A 20,807-nucleotide genomic window follows, 5' to 3' on the forward strand; every position below is an offset into this window, starting at 1 on the left:
ATATATCAAAATGGCAGCCAATAGAGAAATTGCTTCATTTTGCTTCTTTAGATTGGAAGATCTGCACAGTGAAGCAGAAGTTTCTGAATGCTGCATAAAGCTTCCTCCTTGAGATAGCAAGAGCCTAATTATCATATCTGAACTATAGAAAGTCTTGGGACCTTTGTAAGGCAGCAAAATGAAGCAGTTTACTCCAGGGTTGTGCAGCAGCAACCTAAATGCAGCCACCAATTTATTTATTTATTTATTTATTTATTTAGTTATATTTATATACCGCCCTATTCCCTGAGGACTCAGGGCGGTTTACAGGGAATTAAAAATCCAGAATCCAAAAATTAAGAACCAAATTAAAAATATATTAAATATATATATATATATATTTGTCCCAACCATTTGTTGATGGGGACAAAATGGCGGCCACCAGACAAACTGCTTCATTTTGCTGCATCACAGTGGTCTGTCCAGTGCTATAAAAGATTCTCAATGCTGCAGGCCTTGTTAAGGCAGCAAAGTGAAGTAGTTTATCCTTGGGCCACATGGAAGTGACCCAAATTCAACCACCATTTTGTGGAAGGATAAAATGGCAGCCACTTTCAGAACCGTGCTGTTTGGCTATGCAAAAATAAAATTCATTCCAGAGCTCTGGAAGACCTTTAAAAGGTAAATGAGAAGGTTGTTTGGCTTGGTGGGTGGGAATCAGGCCTAAGGCCTGGGAGGAGCCAGTGAGAGTGGGGAAAAACTTGTTGGAATCTATGGTGTTGGAAGTGGAGCATGGGACATCTTGGGGGAGTGGGAGACCTTTGGGAGACGAGGGCAGGTGGGCCTGTGCCTGTACTAGGTCTCCAACAGCCTTCCCCACCCAGGAGGCACTCCACATTCCACTTGCAAAACATTGGGGAGAGCAGGGATAGTGGGCTTGTTACGTTTCACCTAATGACACGTCATGTGAGCATAATGGGCAGGCTCAATAGCAGTCGTTTCTTGAGGATTATCTGTAGTGTTATATGTTGACAGCTTTATTTTTTACAAATTTTTACTGTAGTTGCAATAGTTTCAAGAAAGTTTTGAAATTAGTCACTGGTATTAAATAATTTGGACTATGTATTAGAATGCAACTCATTAAGAAATCTAAATATATTCCTGGTTATCATGATAAAATCATCACTAGCCACCCTTATCCTCCCCAAAATGAGGTTCCAATATTTCTAGACAGATGGTTAATAAATATGCTGACCCCTTTCTGACAGGATTACTAATAACGCTTCAATCTTTCTTATAGAAAGTGGGTCAGATTAGATTTACTAAGCATTTGAATAATCATGGTTCTCAAATGATTTATTGAAACACAGGTTTGCAAAATATAAAATGCACTCCTTTTGGGGAATGCACAGATAGCTCTAACATGGTTGGCTTCCCAACACCTAATAAAAAACAATGAACCTCAGTGATCACAGAAATTCATTTCTCCTATCTTATTCATCTCCTCTTTACAAGACAAAAGGTGGTAAATGAATAGAAACAAGGGAAGGGGATATAAAATTTACATTCTGCACTGTATTTAGTGTAGCATTGGCTACAAAAGTACACCCACAAGATACCATTATGATCACAAATTATTATTACTACTTGAATAAAAAGAAAAAGCAAAGTAAGTAGTTGGGGCAGTTCATAAACGTCAGAAGAAATATTTTCAATATATCATACCTTCACATTTTTCCAAGATCTGAACAGTTTCTCCTAGTTCTAGAACTAAGCCTTGCTGTACATGTCCTTGGAAGCTGCATATAACTAGGGACACACAATACGTTAAAAGATTAGATGTTGAACAGTACATTGATATTTGATTTCATAAAACAGAAACAAGGTTCATATTAACATGCTTTTTATAATATTTGGTTTATTCAAAAATAGTTAAAATACAAAATGCCAAAATATTTAAAGAAAAAGAAAAAACACAAGACATTAAAGAAGTGTCTTAAAAAAAGATTAATATAAACATAACATCCTCCCTAACTGAATGCTGATTAATTATAATAGAATCATGTTAATCCCACACCCCTTTTAAAACAGGCCAAAAGAATTTTATATCAATAACAAAATAGTTAGAAGAAATTAAAATGCTTTTTAATAAGACATTAGTTTTATATATATATATATATATATATATATATATATATATATATATATATATATATATATATATGTATATACGTATATATATATGTATGTATGTGTATATATATATATATATATATATATATATATATATATAGTGTTCCTCTTTAAAAAAAAATCATTAACAAATAATCAGTAACGTTATTAGTTTAAAACAACCAAAACTCAAACAATCAGTAACCTAATTTAACATTATAAACTAATTTAAAGAAAGCAAGTAAGAATGTAAGAATTTTAACCCAGTGAATTTTGTTAAACTATAGTTCATAATAATAGTTTATTTAATTCATGTGCTTTTAAACCACGTGATGTATTGGATATTACTTTATATTTTTATCCTCTGCTCTTATTTTGAAAATCTGTTAGGAATTTGTGATTTTGTATTTATCTGTCATAAATCTATAACATAGTTTCCAGACAACAGGAAAAAGCTTCAAAAAAAAAAAAAGAATTTGGCAGATACTCATATCCAGCAAGCCCTCAATTACTTGTCCCTTAGCATAGCTTCTTTATCTGTAAGTAGTGTGTTTCATCAAACTGGGATAAATTTGATTAGTTTAAACTTTAGTTAGTTCAAGCATGGCAAGATCAAATTGTATTTATATTACTAGATGACAATAGAAAAATTCTATTATGATCTATACCTTATAGTTATGTTGTAAGAAGATGTAAATACGTAAACCAAAAATCACCTCAATGATAGTTAAAATTATTTATTACAAGATGCGTACATCTAGATCCCAGATCCCTATATCCTCTCAACTCCAAATCTCCTTTCTGAACAAATCCATTTCCACAACCTTTCTAAAATTTAGGAGCACAGATGCTGTCCAGATGTCTAACAGCTATACCACAGGTCTGCAACCCGCGGCTCCGAAGCCGCATGCGGCTCTTTCAGCCGTCTCCTACGGGTCCCAGTCCTCTGCCATCTGCAGTCCAAAAAAAAAAAAAAGTGGGACTAAAAAAGTTCAACCAATCAATTCAAATATGCAGGGTAGGTGCATATCTCGCCTTGGCTCCACTCTTCAAACCCTGTTCTGCGCATGCATGCATGTACGCGCATGTGCACACATTTTTTGCGGCTCCCAGTTTTTCCTTTTGTGAGGGAACCGGTTCCGAGTGGCTCTTTCACTGTTTCAGGTTGCTCACCCCTGAGCTATACCTACCAGTGGCTGCTGCCTCTAAGAAGCATATTTTTGATTTTCTGTCAAGTCTCCTCAATATTCCAATCCTTAGTTTCCACTTCATTTTACATGGAAGAAGTTGGTCTAAACAGCTCCAGTCCAGATAATAGCATTATCATATGCAGATCTGCTTGAAAATAATCTTAAAAATTCAGGTACTCCTCTATTTACAACCATTCGTTTAGCAACCAGTTGAAGTTACAACAGCACTGAAAAAAGTGACATGACTGTTTTTCAGTTATGACTGATGCAGCATCCCCCATGGTCAAGTGATCAAAATTCAGACACTTGGCAACTGACTCATATTTATAACGGTTGCAGTGTCAGAGTCATGTGATCCCTTTTGTGACCTTCTGACAAGCAAAGTCAATGGGGAAGCCAGATTCACTTAACAACCATGTTACTAACTTAACAACTGTAGTGATTCACTTAACAACTGTGGCAAGGAAGTTCGTAAAATGGGGCAAAATTCACTTAGCAACTGTCTTGCTTAGCAACAGAAATTTTGAGCTGATTGGGAATTCAAGAGATATACTAGTACAAACTGATGGCATTAATACATTTTCCCTGCATATTAGCAAATTGTTATTTGAAAGACTACTTAATGTTGCATGAGCTTGTATGCTTGTTTCAATTATTTGACCTGGGTCATGTTCATTCTAACATGTTATTAGAATAACTATTTTATAGTTAAAAGCTTTTTCTCACCTGACTTCAGTTTTGTGGAACAAATCTATCTATCTATCTATCTATCTATCTATCTATCTATCTATCTATCTATCTATCCATCCATCCATCCATCCATCCATCCATCCACCCACCCACCCACCCACCCATCTAATTTAGTTGCCCATCTAATTTAGATCCTCCCCAAATTCTTGGGCTGTAAAGGTGTTGGTGGTAGAATTGTACTTTCAGACTTGCAAGACTGATATCAGCCTTGTCAGTTAGACCAAACAAGAAACATCATCATAAACTAAATCTACTTTATTGTAAGGCTACGTTAATAGTCTTGCAAAAATCTGAAAGTACAATTCTCCCACCAACAACTTTATAACCTAGGAACTTAGGGAAGCTCCCTTCTGAACCTCTGGCTCTTCCCGCTATGCAGGTGTGGTCTATGCTGTTTCTTATTTGACTACTCCCTAGGCAGCATCTCTTTGGCCCATCTCCCAAGACCTTTCTCACATACTGTTAACCTACATAGATTGCTTGAGAGTGGGTTTTTTTCCTTTCTCCTCTCTCCGAGGCATATTAACTGTGATACTATAATTAACTCCAATTCCAATCATAAAAGTATGTGACAGCAAAATAGTCCCAGTCATCAGATATGGCACAGAACTGTGGGGATGTGTAAGTCTCCCTTAATGGAACAGATACAATCTACTTTTTTGAATTATATCTTGGGGTTGGATAAGTTTACACCAGCCCCAGCAATAAGGGCAGAGTTGGGCATAATCCCTACACAAAGCCATTTAGTAATTACAGTTTTTAATTACTGACTGAACATCCTATTCATGGACCCAAATAGACTACTAAGGATGTGCTTCAAAGAGCAATTCCACAACAAGAAACCTTGTGCTTAGGCCACCCAGCTTTTTCAACCAATTAGATCTAATTAGATCTAAAGCTTTCAAACAAAGATTTATTGATATGACTGCCCAAGATGATATTGCGGTACTTAAATGCGTCAAGTCTCTGAAGGCTCAAACAAATCAGTCTTCCACTTAGAAAAATATTTAACAAGCTACATACATCAACATTTCAAAAGAGCTTTTTCTAGACCTTGATTTGAACAACTGGACTCAGTGGTAAGACATGGGAGGTTTCATGGAGTCCCAACTAGAGTTCTAAGATTGTGCATTTAGGGAACAGCAGCCTTTGAAGACACTGGACACATTCTTGTTTACTGAAATTGTACTCTCCAGAAAGGGCCGCTTATATAGACACTTATTTAAAAACTAAAAAAAATTGGTGCACCCAGGGGTCTTATTTATTGCAAGGAACAAACCTAAATATCATCAAGACTGAACTCTTAATTTCAAAGGCCATCTCAAAAAGGACAGAAAGAGGACAACGTTGATCAGATTGGAGATAAGTGTAGGGGTGACAATCTGTTATGAAGTTTTGTTTTCTTTTTATCCAATTGCATTTTTATATCAATTTTATATATACGATACAGTCAGTTGATTTAATTAATAAAGTTTTCTTCTTCTATTTTGCCATATACTGTTTTAGTTTACTCTTACCCACTGTATTTTATTCTATTTTATCACACAATAGCTATTTTATCTCATTTTACTGTATATTATCTCATGTTATTATATTGTACTTATTGATGCTTATGTTTAATATGGTCAATTGAATAATCAATAAAGTATATTGCGTCGTAACTATAATGGCGATCACATGACAGAAGGACGCTGTAAAGGTCGAAAATATGTAAAGGCATAAGTTGTAGTTATTTTTGCAACACCACTGGAACTCTCAACTATCATTGAAAAAGGAAGTTGGTAAGCAAAGTTTACCTCTAAATAAATCAGGAATTTGTGCACAATTTTTAAAAATCTTTTGAATTATTGCCCCCTCACCTCATATAGTGGTTCAATCTTAAATAAATATTCTCTCAATCAGCTCACAGGATGGCATAATTATTATTTATATCCCCAGATACAATTACAGGCATTGATAAAATTGCTAACCAAAATAGATAATTTAACTATATCCTTCCAGTTATGTTTCATAGCATACAATACTATGAAATATCATATGTCTCCAATGGCTTATCTTTAGAAGAGCTAAAAAAATTATATTCCTTATGTTTGACAATTTTATATGTAGCTAAATTACATTCATTTTAAATGTGCTTTTTTAATTGCATAATGCAACCTAATTGCTAACTGTACTGATTCATTTTGTGAGAAATAATCCATTATTTCTCTTTACAGAACAAAGAATACATTCAACACATTGTGCAGGATTTATACTGGAAAAAAATTAAAAGCAGTCTACCAATACATATAAAGTTTGCAACAGGATAAGTGCTTCCAGAATAAGTAGTTTTTGCCTGTCTCCTCTTTAGACTCAAACACTGGAGGAAAAGCATACAACCTGGCATTTCCTCTCCCCCACCACGCCCCAATATTTTTGCCTGATATTGCGCTACAATCGGCCCACACATACACCAAAGTCAGAATAGGGAATACACTATCTGCAATGACAGGCAGGAATTATCATACTTCCACAAAGATATGCTTAATATATACTCTTTATAGGAAGAGTCAATGTATTGTACTGATTTTGGACACATTATCATGACGCAATTAATAATTCTTACAAAACAGGCATTAAAATTGAGTTGCTTTAAAGAAAAAATAATAAAATTAATTAATGGGTGATTTTTACTGGCTGCCATGGAGAAATATTTCCAAGAATTGGCCAAATTAAAAGATTTTCTGATGATAATATGGAATTACTGAATGTAGAATATAGAATTTCAAGTAGACTGATTCCTGTCATGATAGAATTTCTTTGGAGAAAGAAATTCTATACGGGATAGAAACCTGCAGCTTTCTAGGCAAGTATCATCCCTGGAATATGCTGGGTAGAGGGGAAATAACGCTACTTCCTGATTTGCCATCTATGTTTGATAATAAACAAAGAATTTAATCTCAATCATGACAAATTGAGTCAAGAGGTAAAGATTTTTTTTCTTTATCCTGCAATCTTTGGAAGGTAGGATGAGAAAATTTCATAATTTCGATTTTTTTTTTTAGGGGGATACCTTCAAATTAGTATTGGCTCCTGGTGAGTGGCTGGGCAAGTCTCTGCAGTTTTCTTGGCAAAATTTAGGAAGAGGTTTGACATTCCCTAAGGAAAGACTAGAACTCAGTCTTCTAGTTGCTAGACTATATCTTAGCCACTACACCAAACTGGCTCACAATCCTGAAATTCTTGCCTATTATTTAAACTTAAGGACTGAAATTTAACATGCAAAAGGAATACATCACTACTCACAGTAAAAAAATGGCTCTATTAAGAGGGCTATTTCTGTTTATCTTTTTATGTCCAATTGTAAAATAGAGGATGTTCCTTGCATTTAATTAAACAATTAAACAATTAGATTTTCAGCATAGGAAAGAGGAAGAGTAAACCTACAAATTTGGCATATTTTTATTGTTACTTAATTTTTTTAATAATTTTGTGATTTATTATTTTACTTCTTGGTTTCATTTTTTATAACTCTCAATTTTCTAAATACCAGTGTTAATTTTTTCATTATGTTAAAATGTATTTTAATTGGCCTAAAGCAGGGGTCCTCAACCTTGGCAACTTTAAGACTTGTGGACTTCAACTCCCAGAATTCTGGCTGAGGAATTCTGGGAGTTGAAGTCCACAAGTCTTAAAGTTGCCAAGGTTGAGGACCCCTGACCTAAAGCTTATGGGGTGTTTTATCTCAGCTTGTCATTTTGTTATACTATATGAGAAAAGGTTTATATTCTTTGACTTTTGAAGCAAAAGTCAGATTAGCAGAAAGCTAACCCAACAACTATAGAGAAAAGACATGGCTGCAAGGGGGCCACCTCTTTAAAACCTCTATGGACAAGGAGAAGACTTGAGATTGCAAACAAGTGCTCCAGACAGTTACTCCTCACAAGAAGACCATAAGATAGCAGCCTCTGGTTTAGAACTCTGGGAGACAAAGGAATAGCCACCTGGCTCAAATCGCACTCAGCATTTTTAAAAGGACTCTAACCTCCTTTTCTAATCACTTTCAGAAGTTGCTTTTTAATTGCTTTTCAGTTATTAGATACCGTACCTTTGGATTAACATGTTTGACAGTACTGAGTGAATTTCCCTCAATCCTTAGCAAAAGTTAAATAGTTTAAGAACATATGTTCACATGCACGGACACAAAGAGCAAAAAGGTGATTAAAACTTTTGACTGTGGAAATTTACAAATGGTCTTAGGATCCAAATAAATCTGAAATTAGATTTTGGAATTAATTATAATGGAAGAACTCTTGAATTCAATTTACAGTTACAGAATGAAGCAATATTTTCTAATATTGGACATACTGAAGAATATGTTTGAAAATATTTTGAAAAATGGACTTAGAAATTAATAGTATCGACCGAGACATCCGCCTCTATAATAAGACTGTATCTAAAAGAAGTTATAAAAGAGGAACAAGTTTTACCTGACAAGATCAAGGCTGAGCTGAATGGACTTACAAAAGACCGCTACCAAAATGACATAGAAAAATATCTTATGCTAGATATAAAAAGAAACCAGAGTGTTTTAATAATTAAAGGGGATATACAACTAACAAACCAAGAGAGTAGCCTGGATATCCCAAAGATACTTTTTCACAAGGCAACTGGCAGTGAGCCATATGCAGATCTGTACATTGGGCAACAAAGCAACCACTTCATAAACGCATGGCACAACATAGGAGAAGAAACCCATCAGGACAAAATTCGGCAGTCCATCTGCATTTAAAAGACAAAGGCCATTATTTCAAAGACAGCAAAGTCCACATTTTGGACAGAGAGAACCGCTGGTTTTTGAAAGAGGGGTCAAAGAGACCATCTATGTCAAAACTGAAGAGCCTTCTTTCAACAAAGGGGAAGGGTACGACATCATCTATCTCCAATTTACAACACAGTCCTTTCAACAGAAGGCTCCACACCCATTTGCACTACTCAGGTGACCATGACGACACAGGTAAGCCTCCAGGTGGCCTCAACAACTCTCTAAAAGAATGCAAATGACCAGCTCTCTGCAAGGGAGTATAAATCCTTCTATTCCCCACCATCCAATCACAGCTGAAGAAACTTCTTGGATGAGAAGTGAAATGTCTTCAAAGAAAAACAAGAAAGTCCAGTTACCTCATGAAAAAACATATTTGGAACAACTATGACCTGGATGACTGAGAATCTCCGTAGACAAGTAGCCTGAATAGTTTTCCTATATTGTATTTACAAAAGAAATGTATTAAAATTTTTGAAAAATCTTGTGAGAAGGGGCAAAGAAAAATAAAAAGAAACTAAGTCTTATTTGAATGGACTAAAGATTAAGATCATTAAATATAAAGGGAAAATATAAAATTGGTTTATTTGATAAAAGTTAAAATAAATATGTTGTTATTTCTGATAACCCAAATGGACATTTCTTCTTGACATCAGGACTGAAATGACAATTCTTTATGGATTTGCTATAGATAAGAAATGGAATATGGAAAAAAGAGATCATTTGTTGTATTTTAAAAGGAAGTGATAATTTACTAAAATTGTTTATACTTGTGACGATGGTGGGAAATCAGTTCTTTGTTCATTTATTTTCTCTTTATTATATTTTATTTTGTATTTCTCTATTTTTTCCTTTTTCTTTCTTTGTTTCATCTTTTTATTCTTTTTAATTTGTATTAAATTTGACTGTTAAAATATAATCTTTAATAAAATTATTATACCAAAGAAAGAATAAGTTTATATTTGAATACCATTTTTCTTTTATTGGAGCCTCATTCAGGTTATTGTTAGATCCTTCTGGTATAAAACTGTATAATTTAATGTTTTTGTTCAATCATTATTTAAATGTATCAGCAGGTTTAGATAAAGACAAAACTTTGCATAAGGGCTTTTTTTTTACAAACTGAAGATGCTGAAGCCTGAAATAGGTTTTCTGAAAAAAACCTTAATGGAAAATATTGGAACTGGATTGATCATATTCCTATTATGGTGCTGGAGAAGACTCCTGGAGTCCTTGGACTGCAAGGCAATCAAAATGGTCAGGCCTAGAGGAGATCAGCCTTGACTGCTCTTTAGAAGGTCAGATCCTGAAGTTGAAACTCAAATACTTTGGCCACCTAATGAGAAGGAAGGACTCACTGGAGAAGAGCTTAACGCTGGGAAAGGTTGAGGGCAAGAGAAGAATGGGACGACAGAGAATGAGGTGGCTGGATGGAGTCACTGAAGCAGTAGGCATAAACTTAAATGGACTCCAGATGATGATAGAGGATAGGAACGCCTGGAGGAACGTTGTCCATGGGGTTGCGATGGGTCGGACACGACTTCGCAGCTAACAACAACAACAAAATTCCATTTGAATTGAACAGGATATATTATTTTTGTTTTTCATTTTTTTATATAACTTAAATCAATCTAAATATCAGGAAAGATGTACCTATGGCATCTATTGTATATGACAAAGAATTCATTTTAGGGTAAAAAAGAAAACCAATGGGGGATATAATAAAGGCATATATAACTACACATTGTATAGAATAGGAAGGTATTTTATAGCTCTCTCATAACAGCATTAACAAATTAATGGAAGATAATACTATCAACATCAATTGTTAAAGAACAAGAATTGAAAGTTACTCTTCTCAAAAATTTGTGTCTGATTGGATAATTTTTGTTCTGATCAAATACAATTGTTATATTAATAAACAATAGTTTAGTTAGCCAAGTATTTTTAGATTACCATTACAATTCATATCATAAGTTTTAAATGAAGGCAAGTGGTAAATATATGTGAAATAGAGCTTGACAGTAACAACAGTAAACACTGGTAGGCTAATCTTTGCATGAATATAACTAGCTCCTTGGCTCTCAGATGAAAGAATCTGTGCAGATTCTGAATTATTTCACAGTAAAGTAACAAGCCTGGAGAAATATGTTAATCTTGAAAGCTCTAAATGCACTAGAATCTAAAAATCTATCTCTTTCATTCAAAACTTGTCAGACTATTAGGATTTGCAAGAAAGACATTCTTAGAGACACTTCTATTGCCAATGGCCAATTAATTAGCATATCAGAAAGGACTTTTTCATCAAGCCCAAATTCTGAAGTGCACTCTCTCCAGAAGTACAAGAGGTTTCCATTTTTAGTGTTTAGCTATGTGTTAAAGGCACATTTTATTTAATATATTCAAATTATTTTCATATGTATTTTAATTACTGTGGTTATTTTAATAGAAATAGGATAGAATTCTAATAGAATTTTTAGAATAGGATTGTTATATTTTTGTTGCTGTTATTAACTGTACACAATCCTTTGACAGTTTTAGCAGAAAGCTGTTAAATAATTAATATTCTAAGTTTAACATATTTTAAATACATTAACTATAGATAATATTTTAATACTATGGATAATATTTAAAAAGATTAAACATATGCAGTTTCTACACTTTAATTCTTAAGCAATAACAGATTTGAAAAAGTACCATGTGACTTGACCTACTGTGTGACTGTTCTGTTATTGACCTCTATTTTTTTAATTAACACCTGTAAGATTAGAGAAGCTAGCTCTTCCTATTTACTTTTCCAAGTTGTGAGATAATAAACTTTCTGTTCTAACTTCAATTAAATGATTCATCTCTTTAGTCTTCGTTAAACATTCAATACCTGCTAGACACTTAATCCTCATTGATAGGTAATCTTCCCATAACTGATGCCTAAACTAAGCATCTCTGGGGATGGTGATGAGGATTGGTTACAAGACAGAAAACTTATCAGCAAAAGCAATTCTTTTGTGATTAGAATTCCGGAGACTGCCCCTAACACTTGAGCTCACCCTGGAAGCTGTAAGGAATTACAAGGGATAATTTAAATAAATGTGACACTATTTGTTTCCCTTGTGGCATTTAATTTCTTTTTGCTTCAGCATCCATTCTGAAAATTCTAAATTAGCCAGCCACACAACAATTTCAGAAAACACTGAATATTTTATAGCTGAAATTTTATTTGCACGTTGTATTTCCTTTTGGATTTTAGAAGTTAAGATTATTTTTTGCTAAGAGTACATTTATTTGGAATTCTTAATATTCCTTCTTCTTAGTATCCTCTTTTCTCTGAAACCAAGAGTTAAGGTAGTCTTACAAATGTTGATGAATATTGTACAGGTTTGCAAATGGAGCTGAAAGATAGCTGGAATTGCCAATTAGGCATGAACAAAACATAAATATCCAAGCTATATTTTATTTAAAAAATCATGCTAAATTTCCAAACCAATAATTTATAATGATTCTTTGACAATAATGAGATTTTGAACAAAGTATTATATATTAAGTACTAATATTATGGTGCTGTAAAACTAATGTACCTCCAACTGTTTTGGAGGGAACTTCAAAAGGATTCAAGTTTGGGTGGGAGCAAGCTAATGTTATGATTGGCTGACGCCCTAGAACAGGGGTGTCAAACTCAATTTCATTGGGGGCCGCATCAGCATTGCGGTTGCCCTCAGGGGGCCAGGTGGGTGTGGCCAGGGTGGGCATGGCCTACTGGCTGGGCATGGGTAGAGTGCGTATGGCCTACTGGGTGGGCGTGGCCAGCTCTACATCGTTCACATCAAAGGTGCCTATGGGGGCCTGGGCAGGAGTGGGACAGATCTGAGGGTCTCTGGCAGGAGGAGGGTCTCTGGGCCAGGGCCAAGGCAGTGGGGGCCGTTCCCTCACTGTTTCCAGGATGGCTTCGCGGGCCGCATAAAACCACTTCGCGGGCCGGATCTGGCCCCCGGGCCTTGTGTTTGACATGTCTGCCCTAGAAGGAGAGTATAAATTGCAGGCATGTTGCCTGTTTTTGTCAGTTCTGTTCTGGTTCAATAAACGCTTTTGTATCATGCCAGTCTGGGTCATTGCCTTCAAGACCTAATATACAATAATGGCGACGAAGGTGGGATTCTGCAGCTAGTGAGCTGATGTGAACTAACAGACTGAAGTCACTGGGTGTCAGACCAGGCACAGAGCCCTGGTGGGACCGCGTCCCCGCCCTGCCTGCCAGTAAGACACACTGGAGGCACAAACATCCTGAGGGATCCATCCCCAGGATTAAAAGGCAACACAGCTCCTATCGCAGTAGCAAAGGCAGTAACCAGGACCTCACAGAACTCCCGGAATGGCTAAATTCAGAAGGCTCAACAAGTTCAACATCACCCATCCGGAGCAGTGGAGCTACTATATCTCCCGTGTTGACAATTACCTACGGCGAACCAGGTCAGAGACAATGGCCTGAAGGCAGCAACCCTACTCTGCATGCGGGCAAGCGACGTTTGACATCGCAGAAAACCTGGTAGCACTGGCAAACATAGAGTCAGTGACATACACAGACCTCAAGAGGAGGTTAAAAGAACATTTTGAGCCAAAACTCTCCATAATCGCTTGGCGCCATACTTTCGAGCAACGAGAGCAGAGGTTTGGAGAATCGGCAGCTGAGTTTGTGGCCGCACTTCGACAAGCTTCACAACACTTTGAGTTTCCAGATTTGGAAGACCGCCTCAGAGACAGATTCATTTGTGGCTTGTTAAATAGAGAGCTACAGCAGCCCCTATTCACTATGGAAAAACTGACATTCCAAGACACTTTAAAGGAAGTCATGGCAAATGAGGCTGCCAGAGGAGCAATGAAGGCTCTCCAGCCACCAAAAGCACACACCAGCCCCACGGTGATCCACCAAGAGTCCACTGAGGGACCGGGGGAGACTGATGAGGACGATGAGAGAGAGCAGAGAGCTACCTAGATGGCAACGCTCAACAGAGCAAACAATGTCTCCACAGAACTGTGCTAGCTGTGAGGGACAGTATAAAAGGGCAGAGTGCAGATTTCGCACAGCTTTGGAAAGCAAGGGCACATTGCCAGTCTGTAGAGGTCGTCAGCGAGAAATGCGAACTGCGCCCGCACAGCAGAAAGGTAATTGGGGCCCAGGGCAGAACAGGGTTGGATTTTGTTCAGGGAGGCGAAATATCCAATGAACGGGAGCCCAACGCCCCCTCAAGGAGAAGTTAAAGCTCCAAATTAGACTGCAGGGGGTCCCATGTTCCATGGAGCTAGACACCAGGTCAGCTCTATCAATCATCTCATACAAGACTTTTGATTATATTCGCAGGCAAGGCAAAGGGCGAGTTCTGCTCAAGCCATCAAGCCTCATACTAACGGACTTCCAAAATTGCCATGTTTCCGTAAGGGGAGAAGCCGCCATTAGAGTTAAGTTCAAGGAATCTGAGGGTCCCCTCAGCATTGTGGTCGTAATTGGACAGCGCACCAGCCTCATTCGACTGGACTGGTTCGAAGCCCTGGGTATCTGTGTGATGGACATCCATCGCACACAAACAGCTGACCAGGTAGCAGTATGCCAACAATATGCTGTTTTCAGCACAGAGTAGGGACAATACAGAGGGGCGCCCATTTCATTCAATCTTGACCCACAGTCACTCCAATCTGAGTGAAACCATGCAGAGTGCCTTTCGCACTAAAGCCAAAGATTGATGCAAAACGTGACAAACTAGTGCAGCAGGGAGTGCTCCAACCTGTAGACAGTACCCTGTGGGAGACTCCCATAGTGACCCCAGTAAAGCCAAACGGGGACATTCGCATTTGTGCGGACTACAAATACACAATAAATAAGGCACTACAGCAACATGCTTACCCAGTTCCGGTGGTAAGCCACATACTCGCCTCACTTCAAGGAGGCCGAATTTTTGCCAAATTAGACCTCGCACAGGCATATCAGCAGATGCCAGTTGACGATGCCACCTCTGAGGCACAGACAATCATCACACATAGAGGGGCATTCCGAGTCCGCTGCCTACAGGTTGGGGTAAGCGTAGCCCCCCGGTTATTCCAAAGCATCATGGAACGGACTCTGAAAAACATACCCGGCATCTGCTCGTACTATGACAACGACCTGATCACAGGGAAATCAGCAGCAGTCCTGGTAGAACGTCTCTGGGTAGTACTTCAATGTTTCCGTGAGGCAGGCTTAAAACTAAAAAAAGACAAGTGCCAAATTGGTGTGGAATCCAGAGTTCCTGGGGTTCCAAATAGATGCTAATGAAATCCACCCATCAGAGGCCAAGTTAAAGGCAATTCAGCAAGTCCCCAGACCCAAATCCAAGGGGGAATTGTAAACATTCCTGGGCCTGCTTAACTTCTACCACTCTTTCTTGCCACACAAGGCTGCCCTGGCAGAACCACTTCACCGTCTATTGGACATAAAATCGCCCTGGGTCTGGTCGAGCACCCACGATAGGGCATTCAAGACGGTCAAGTCACTACTATCCTCAAACTCCGTGCTGGATCATTTTAATGAAAAATTGCCAGTAATGCTAGTCTGTGATGCTTTGCCATATGGTATTGGGGCAGTGCTAAGCCATCAAACGCCAGATGGTCGTGAGGCTCCCATTGCATATTACTTAAGAACTTTTATCATCAGCTAAGAGGAACTATGCACAAATCAATAAAGAAGCTCTTGCCATAGTTGCAAGTATTAAGAAGTTCCACGACTTCTTATATGGACTACCTTTTACTGTCTTCACAGACCACAAGCCGCTGCTTGGCCTTTTTATGGCTGACAAGCAGACTCCGCAGATCCTGTCACCGCGGATGCTGTGATGGTCAATCTTCATGGCTGCCTACTCATACAGGTTAGTCCACAAGTGGGGAAGGAAATGGGCCACGCTGATACACTCAGCCGACTGCCTGGGGCGGTACCATCTAATTGGTTCCGTATCCCCACGGCGGGGGGTGGTAAAACGGAAGACCAGCCGCAGGAGGTGATGATCGGTCCATGACAGGGGCATAATAAATGGAGAGCCCCCACCAAGATCATCCAACCATCGTCCAGATAAAAAAACTAGGTCCAGGGTGTGGCCTCCCTCATGAGTTGGTTCAGAAATTACCTGCGTCAGGTCCATGGCCGTCATGGAAGCCATAAACTCCCGAGCTAACTCAGATGACCCTCCCAGGGATGGTAGATTGAAGTCACCCAAAACTAAAAGTTTGGGGAACTCAATCACCAAACCGGAGAGGACATCGAGTAGCTCAGGCAGGGCTGCCGCTGTGTGACTAGGCGAAACGTACACCAGCAGCAAGCCCAACTGCGCCCCCGAACCAAACCTCAAAAAGAGAGACTCACACCCGACTATCTGAGGGACGGTGGTCTCCCGCGGACATAAGGTCTCACTGATAACTACCGCCACTCCCCCGCCCCTACCTTGAGCCCGAGGCCGGTGTAACGCTCGGAAACCTGGTGGGCAAAGATCAACCAAAGGGACCCCACCCTCTGGGCCCAACCAGGTTTCGGTGATACAAGCCAGGTCCGCATGCTCACCCTCCACCAAATCCCGCACAAGGGGAGCCTTGTTAACCACGGACCTGGCATTCAGGTAAACCAGCCGGAGCTCAGGAGGCTGCACATCCTCGCTCCCGGCACCTCGGGGAAGAAACAGAGGGTCGGAGCGCCTCACCGCTTGTAAACAGCGGGGACGGCCCTCCCGGTAACGATACGGCCCTCTGTCCATACGCCTGCTGCCATACCCCAGTGTCGTGGGAATCGGTAATCCCACGACCCGCTCCAGAGCCCCAGATGTAACCACACCCCGCTCCCCCCGAATGCAGTCGGACCCAGGCCTGGCCTGCACCATGGTTGTATGGCCACCCCCCATAGTCAAACAACCATTACCCCCCACCCCTCTCCCTAACCCCCTAAAAAATTTAACTAAAAAATTAACCAGGGGCCTCCTATTAAATTTGAATCGAGAGCCCCTGACCTTACCCGGCCATCTCTCAGGGTCCCAATAATTGGGCCCTTCATTAAGACTGGGAATGGCAAAAAAGGCGGGACGCACCCAGGAGAGGGGGGCACCCCTGAGGGCGAGCAAGTCCGTGCTGGAGTATCTATACATAAGTCCAACAAGTCAAGATAAGGCAGTCCCATAATGGAAAAGTCCAGTAGGAGGTTCTAAAGGGAGGGAGTGAAACATTCAGGCCATCAACCAACCTACTGCCACCCGGTTGGGTGCTCCCGGGGGCAGACCCCAACCCGTCCTCCCACGACAGGTCGAAAGTCTGATCCAGGGGATGGTCCAGAATGTACACCCTGGGTGGGGCATAACCCATAGAGCTCCCACCTCTATGGGAGTGCCGGTGTAAAAACAAGCCGCTCTCCCACTGCGGCTTGCACCCAGGTCCGTCCCAGACCAAAGGGGAATAGGGAGGCAGATGGAAAGTTAGTAATTGGCAGTCCACCGGAGCTGCTACGGCCACCGCAGACCAGATGAAAGCACCGACCACCGCCATATCGCTGCCGATGGAACGGGCCAGCAAGCCCCGAAAACGCCGTCGTCGCCATCACCGTCGGAGGCCGGAACAAGGCAAACGAAGCAGCAGCACCGCCGCCGTCGCCGCGGTCGTCCTCTCCACTGCCCAAGGCAGCCCGAGGACGCCGTCACCGTTGCCACCTCCGCCGCCGGCAGCGGCCCGAAAAACAGTACAAGGGACATCCCTGCCACCAAGCTGACCAGCGGTCGTCCCCTCCGCCATCGAAACGGCCCGAAGACACCGCAGCCGCCAAAAGCGGCCCGAGGCAGGTCCAACAGAGAAATCCCCGCCGCCGCCGCTGCCGTCGCCGCCAACACGGAAGCGCCAAAATGGAGGCGCCGATCAGCTGGAGCTCCGAGGCCACCGCCGATCAGCTGGAACTCCGAGGCCGCCGCCGATCAGCTGGAGCCTCAGAGACGCCGCCGAAAACCGCCGAGAGCCGGCCAGAAACAACAGCGTTGCCCGAAACAGCAGAAAACGCCGTCACCACCAGCTACAACCCCTCAGGAGCAGCCCGAGGCAGCCCGGAGACGCCGAGGCGAAGCAACCCGGAGACGCCGAGGCTGTAGAAACCGGCAGGCCGAGGCCGAACACAGCAAACACAGCGGCAGCACAGACGAAGCAGATGGAAACAGCAGGCAAAGCAGCAGACGGAGCAGATGGAAACAGCCACTCATAGACGGGAGCAAACCAACAGCAAGCTACCTCATTCTTTGCCTCTGGAATTAATAGTCCAAATCCCCTACCCAGGGGCCCAAAAGGACCCCTGAGGGGCTCCCAAGGGACGCCCAACAACTGGAGCTCGCGGAGCTCAGCCCAACACGTCCGCCATCTTGATCTTGACTTTAAATACTGATCATGCGAGTTTCATGCCTTATGCTACAATGCAAATTTAAAGCTCTCATGACTATTAGTATTGCTGGGGGGCTTGGCAGTTTAGCTTTAACCCCGCCAATAACTATTTTTGTAATAGGTTATTACATAATTTATTTCATACTGTCGTATTACATCTTTGTGCTATGGTGGTTTTCCAGAAATATCGGGGTGCCTCTTTTTAAAGTTGAACTGTTGAATTAAAAACACTGCTTTCTTCTTCATGTTATTGCTTTCTAAAAATTCTTATTTTAAATGAAGGTTAAATATAAAAACTGTACAGAACATGGACAAACATTCATTGGTTAAAACAGAGTGACTGATCAGCATGAAAATATCAATATGGAAAATTCCATATTCCATATGGAAGTCTTAAATATTAAAGAAACAAACAAAAAATAGAGTAAAGTTCAATATTCTAATAATTCTTTAAACTTTAAACCTGAACTTTTTTTATTAGGTATAATTCCAGAAGAAAAATGATAAACAAAATGTATATTTAACATTACATGTATTAACAGCAGTGAGGATTGTATTTGCTCAGCACTGGACAAATGAAGAAACACCATTGGACGAAGAGATAATCAAGAAAATACTGGACTGTGCTGAAATGGACAGACTTACATTGAGGATCAAAGAAAAAGAAGATACAGAATATTTCAAACATGGAACTTATTTTATGAACAGCTGGAAAAATGGGATAGGGAGTAAGAACTTAACTTGTATTACTAAGCAAAACAAATCAACCCAGACAACACATTGTTCATTAAGCACTAATGAAATGTAGTAACAGAAAATCAATAAAGTATTTTAAAAAAACATTCTAATAATTCTAAGATCGCATGCACTATTTCGTTTCAGTCTCTTATTTATGAAATCATCAGCTTCATCATAGCAAAGCTATGATACAATCTCATCTTTGCAAAGTTACTTTTATGACAGTAACATAGCTTTCTCCTTTCAAATTTTTACATGGACAAAAACAGGCAAGCCTAACTATTTTAAAAAATAAACAAAAATAGCAATGCATTTTAAAATATTTTAAACTGGTCAAAATATGTAAAAGAGAAGACAGGCACACAATATTCATTATTTTTCCTATGTCATAGAGGTATGTTCACATGGAGAGGAGAAATCGTTAGTACCATTGCTTAAGAGTACTGCCAGTTAATGAAGTTGTCTTTTGGTTACCATTCTTGGAATAATTAACGGAGCAGGTACATAATTGGCGCCCTCTACCGACGCTTCCAACTCCGTATTTTTAATCCCAAGAAGATCGTCGCAGACGCTGATAATAAAAAGGCGCACCATAACTAAGTAGGTTCTAAAACGAGACTTGGGTTTCTATTTTTCTCATCCGGTTAGTTTTTATACGCGGACTTGGGAAGCCCGTTTTGATCAGCTCAGAAGGACACTTATTTACACGTAAACATCAATCCTCTACAACTCCTAACACTGGATGAGAGGGGCTAACTGGATTTCCGCACGAGCGAAATAACTGTCCATCTTTCACTTCGAGAGCACTGCCCTAGACCAGGGGTCGGCAACCTCGGCTCTTTTATGACTCGCGGACTTCAACTCCCAGAATTCCTGAGCCAGCTGGCTCAGGAATTCTGGGAGTTGAAGTCCGCGAGTCATAAAAGAGCCGAGGTTGCCGACCCCTGCCCTAGACGATCGGTGCAGAATTTTGAAGGGGCTCTCGCGTGCCATTTTGCAACGAGAAAGAAAGCAAGGCCGCCCAATCGGGAGGAGACGGAGCAGCTCGGAGCTGCGGCGGGAAGAGGGATAACACGGCACTCGCCATCCTTTCCGAAAACCAAGCGAGGCCGCTCGCTGTTGCCAGCCGACGGCACGCAGCAGCCCCGCATCCCTCCCATCTCCACCACCACCACCCTCCAAAAACGGCACCCTCCCCCGAAACGCCATTTTCTGACAAAAGAACCAGAGTTGGGCTCCCTGGGAGAGCCAGGGACGCGCAAGGCAGAGGCAGCGCGCGAGCGCGCGAGCGAGCGCGCGCGCGCAACAGGGATCGCTACCGCCGCTCCGCCCGCCCGCCGGCCAGCCGTTTTGCTGAGGGGAGGCGACGCAGCCTCCCTTCACCCCCAGGACAGGAGGCCGGGGACCTACCCACGCCGTATTTTTCCTCCTCCGTTGGGCTCCACATGCTGCTCCCCAAACCGCCGGGGCTGCTCCTGAAGCCGGCTCCCCCCTGGCGGAGTGGAGCTCCGGGGCCGCGATGCTCATGGACGAGCAGAGGCGGCTTTTCTTGACGAGCCCGGGGCCGCTGCTCCGTACAGCCCCCAGGGCAGCGCGGCTGTGGCGGCGGCGGCGGCGGCGGCGTCGTCTTCTCCGTCTCCGCAGGCCGGCAAGGGAGCGGGAGGGCAACGGTGGGTCGCAGAAGCGGGCGGCAGCCTTTCCCCGGAGGGACTCGGCGGAGTCCTCCGCGCTTGGGGAAGGAAGAGCCCTGCGCTTCCCCC

At 41.1% G+C, this 20,807-nt stretch overlaps 1 protein-coding gene across 1 annotated transcript in view; it reads right to left on the bottom strand.

Moving 5' to 3' along the window:
- The window catches only part of DOCK3 (dedicator of cytokinesis 3), a gene marked incomplete at both ends in the record, with an annotated part of 184,279 nt that extends 163,785 nt beyond the window's left edge, over positions 1-20,494 (bottom strand). The window contains 2 exons of the mRNA XM_083354955.1: positions 1,705-1,788; positions 20,458-20,494. Of these exons, the coding sequence (XP_083211081.1) occupies positions 1,705-1,788; positions 20,458-20,494 (121 nt within the window). The remainder of the gene's footprint in view (positions 1-1,704; positions 1,789-20,457) is intronic.
- Positions 20,495-20,807: the final 313 nt, after the last annotated feature.

This window comes from Vipera ursinii, assembly GCF_947247035.1.
Source record: "Vipera ursinii genome assembly, chromosome: 2".
In the NCBI taxonomy this organism is placed as follows: Eukaryota; Metazoa; Chordata; class Lepidosauria; order Squamata; family Viperidae; genus Vipera; species Vipera ursinii.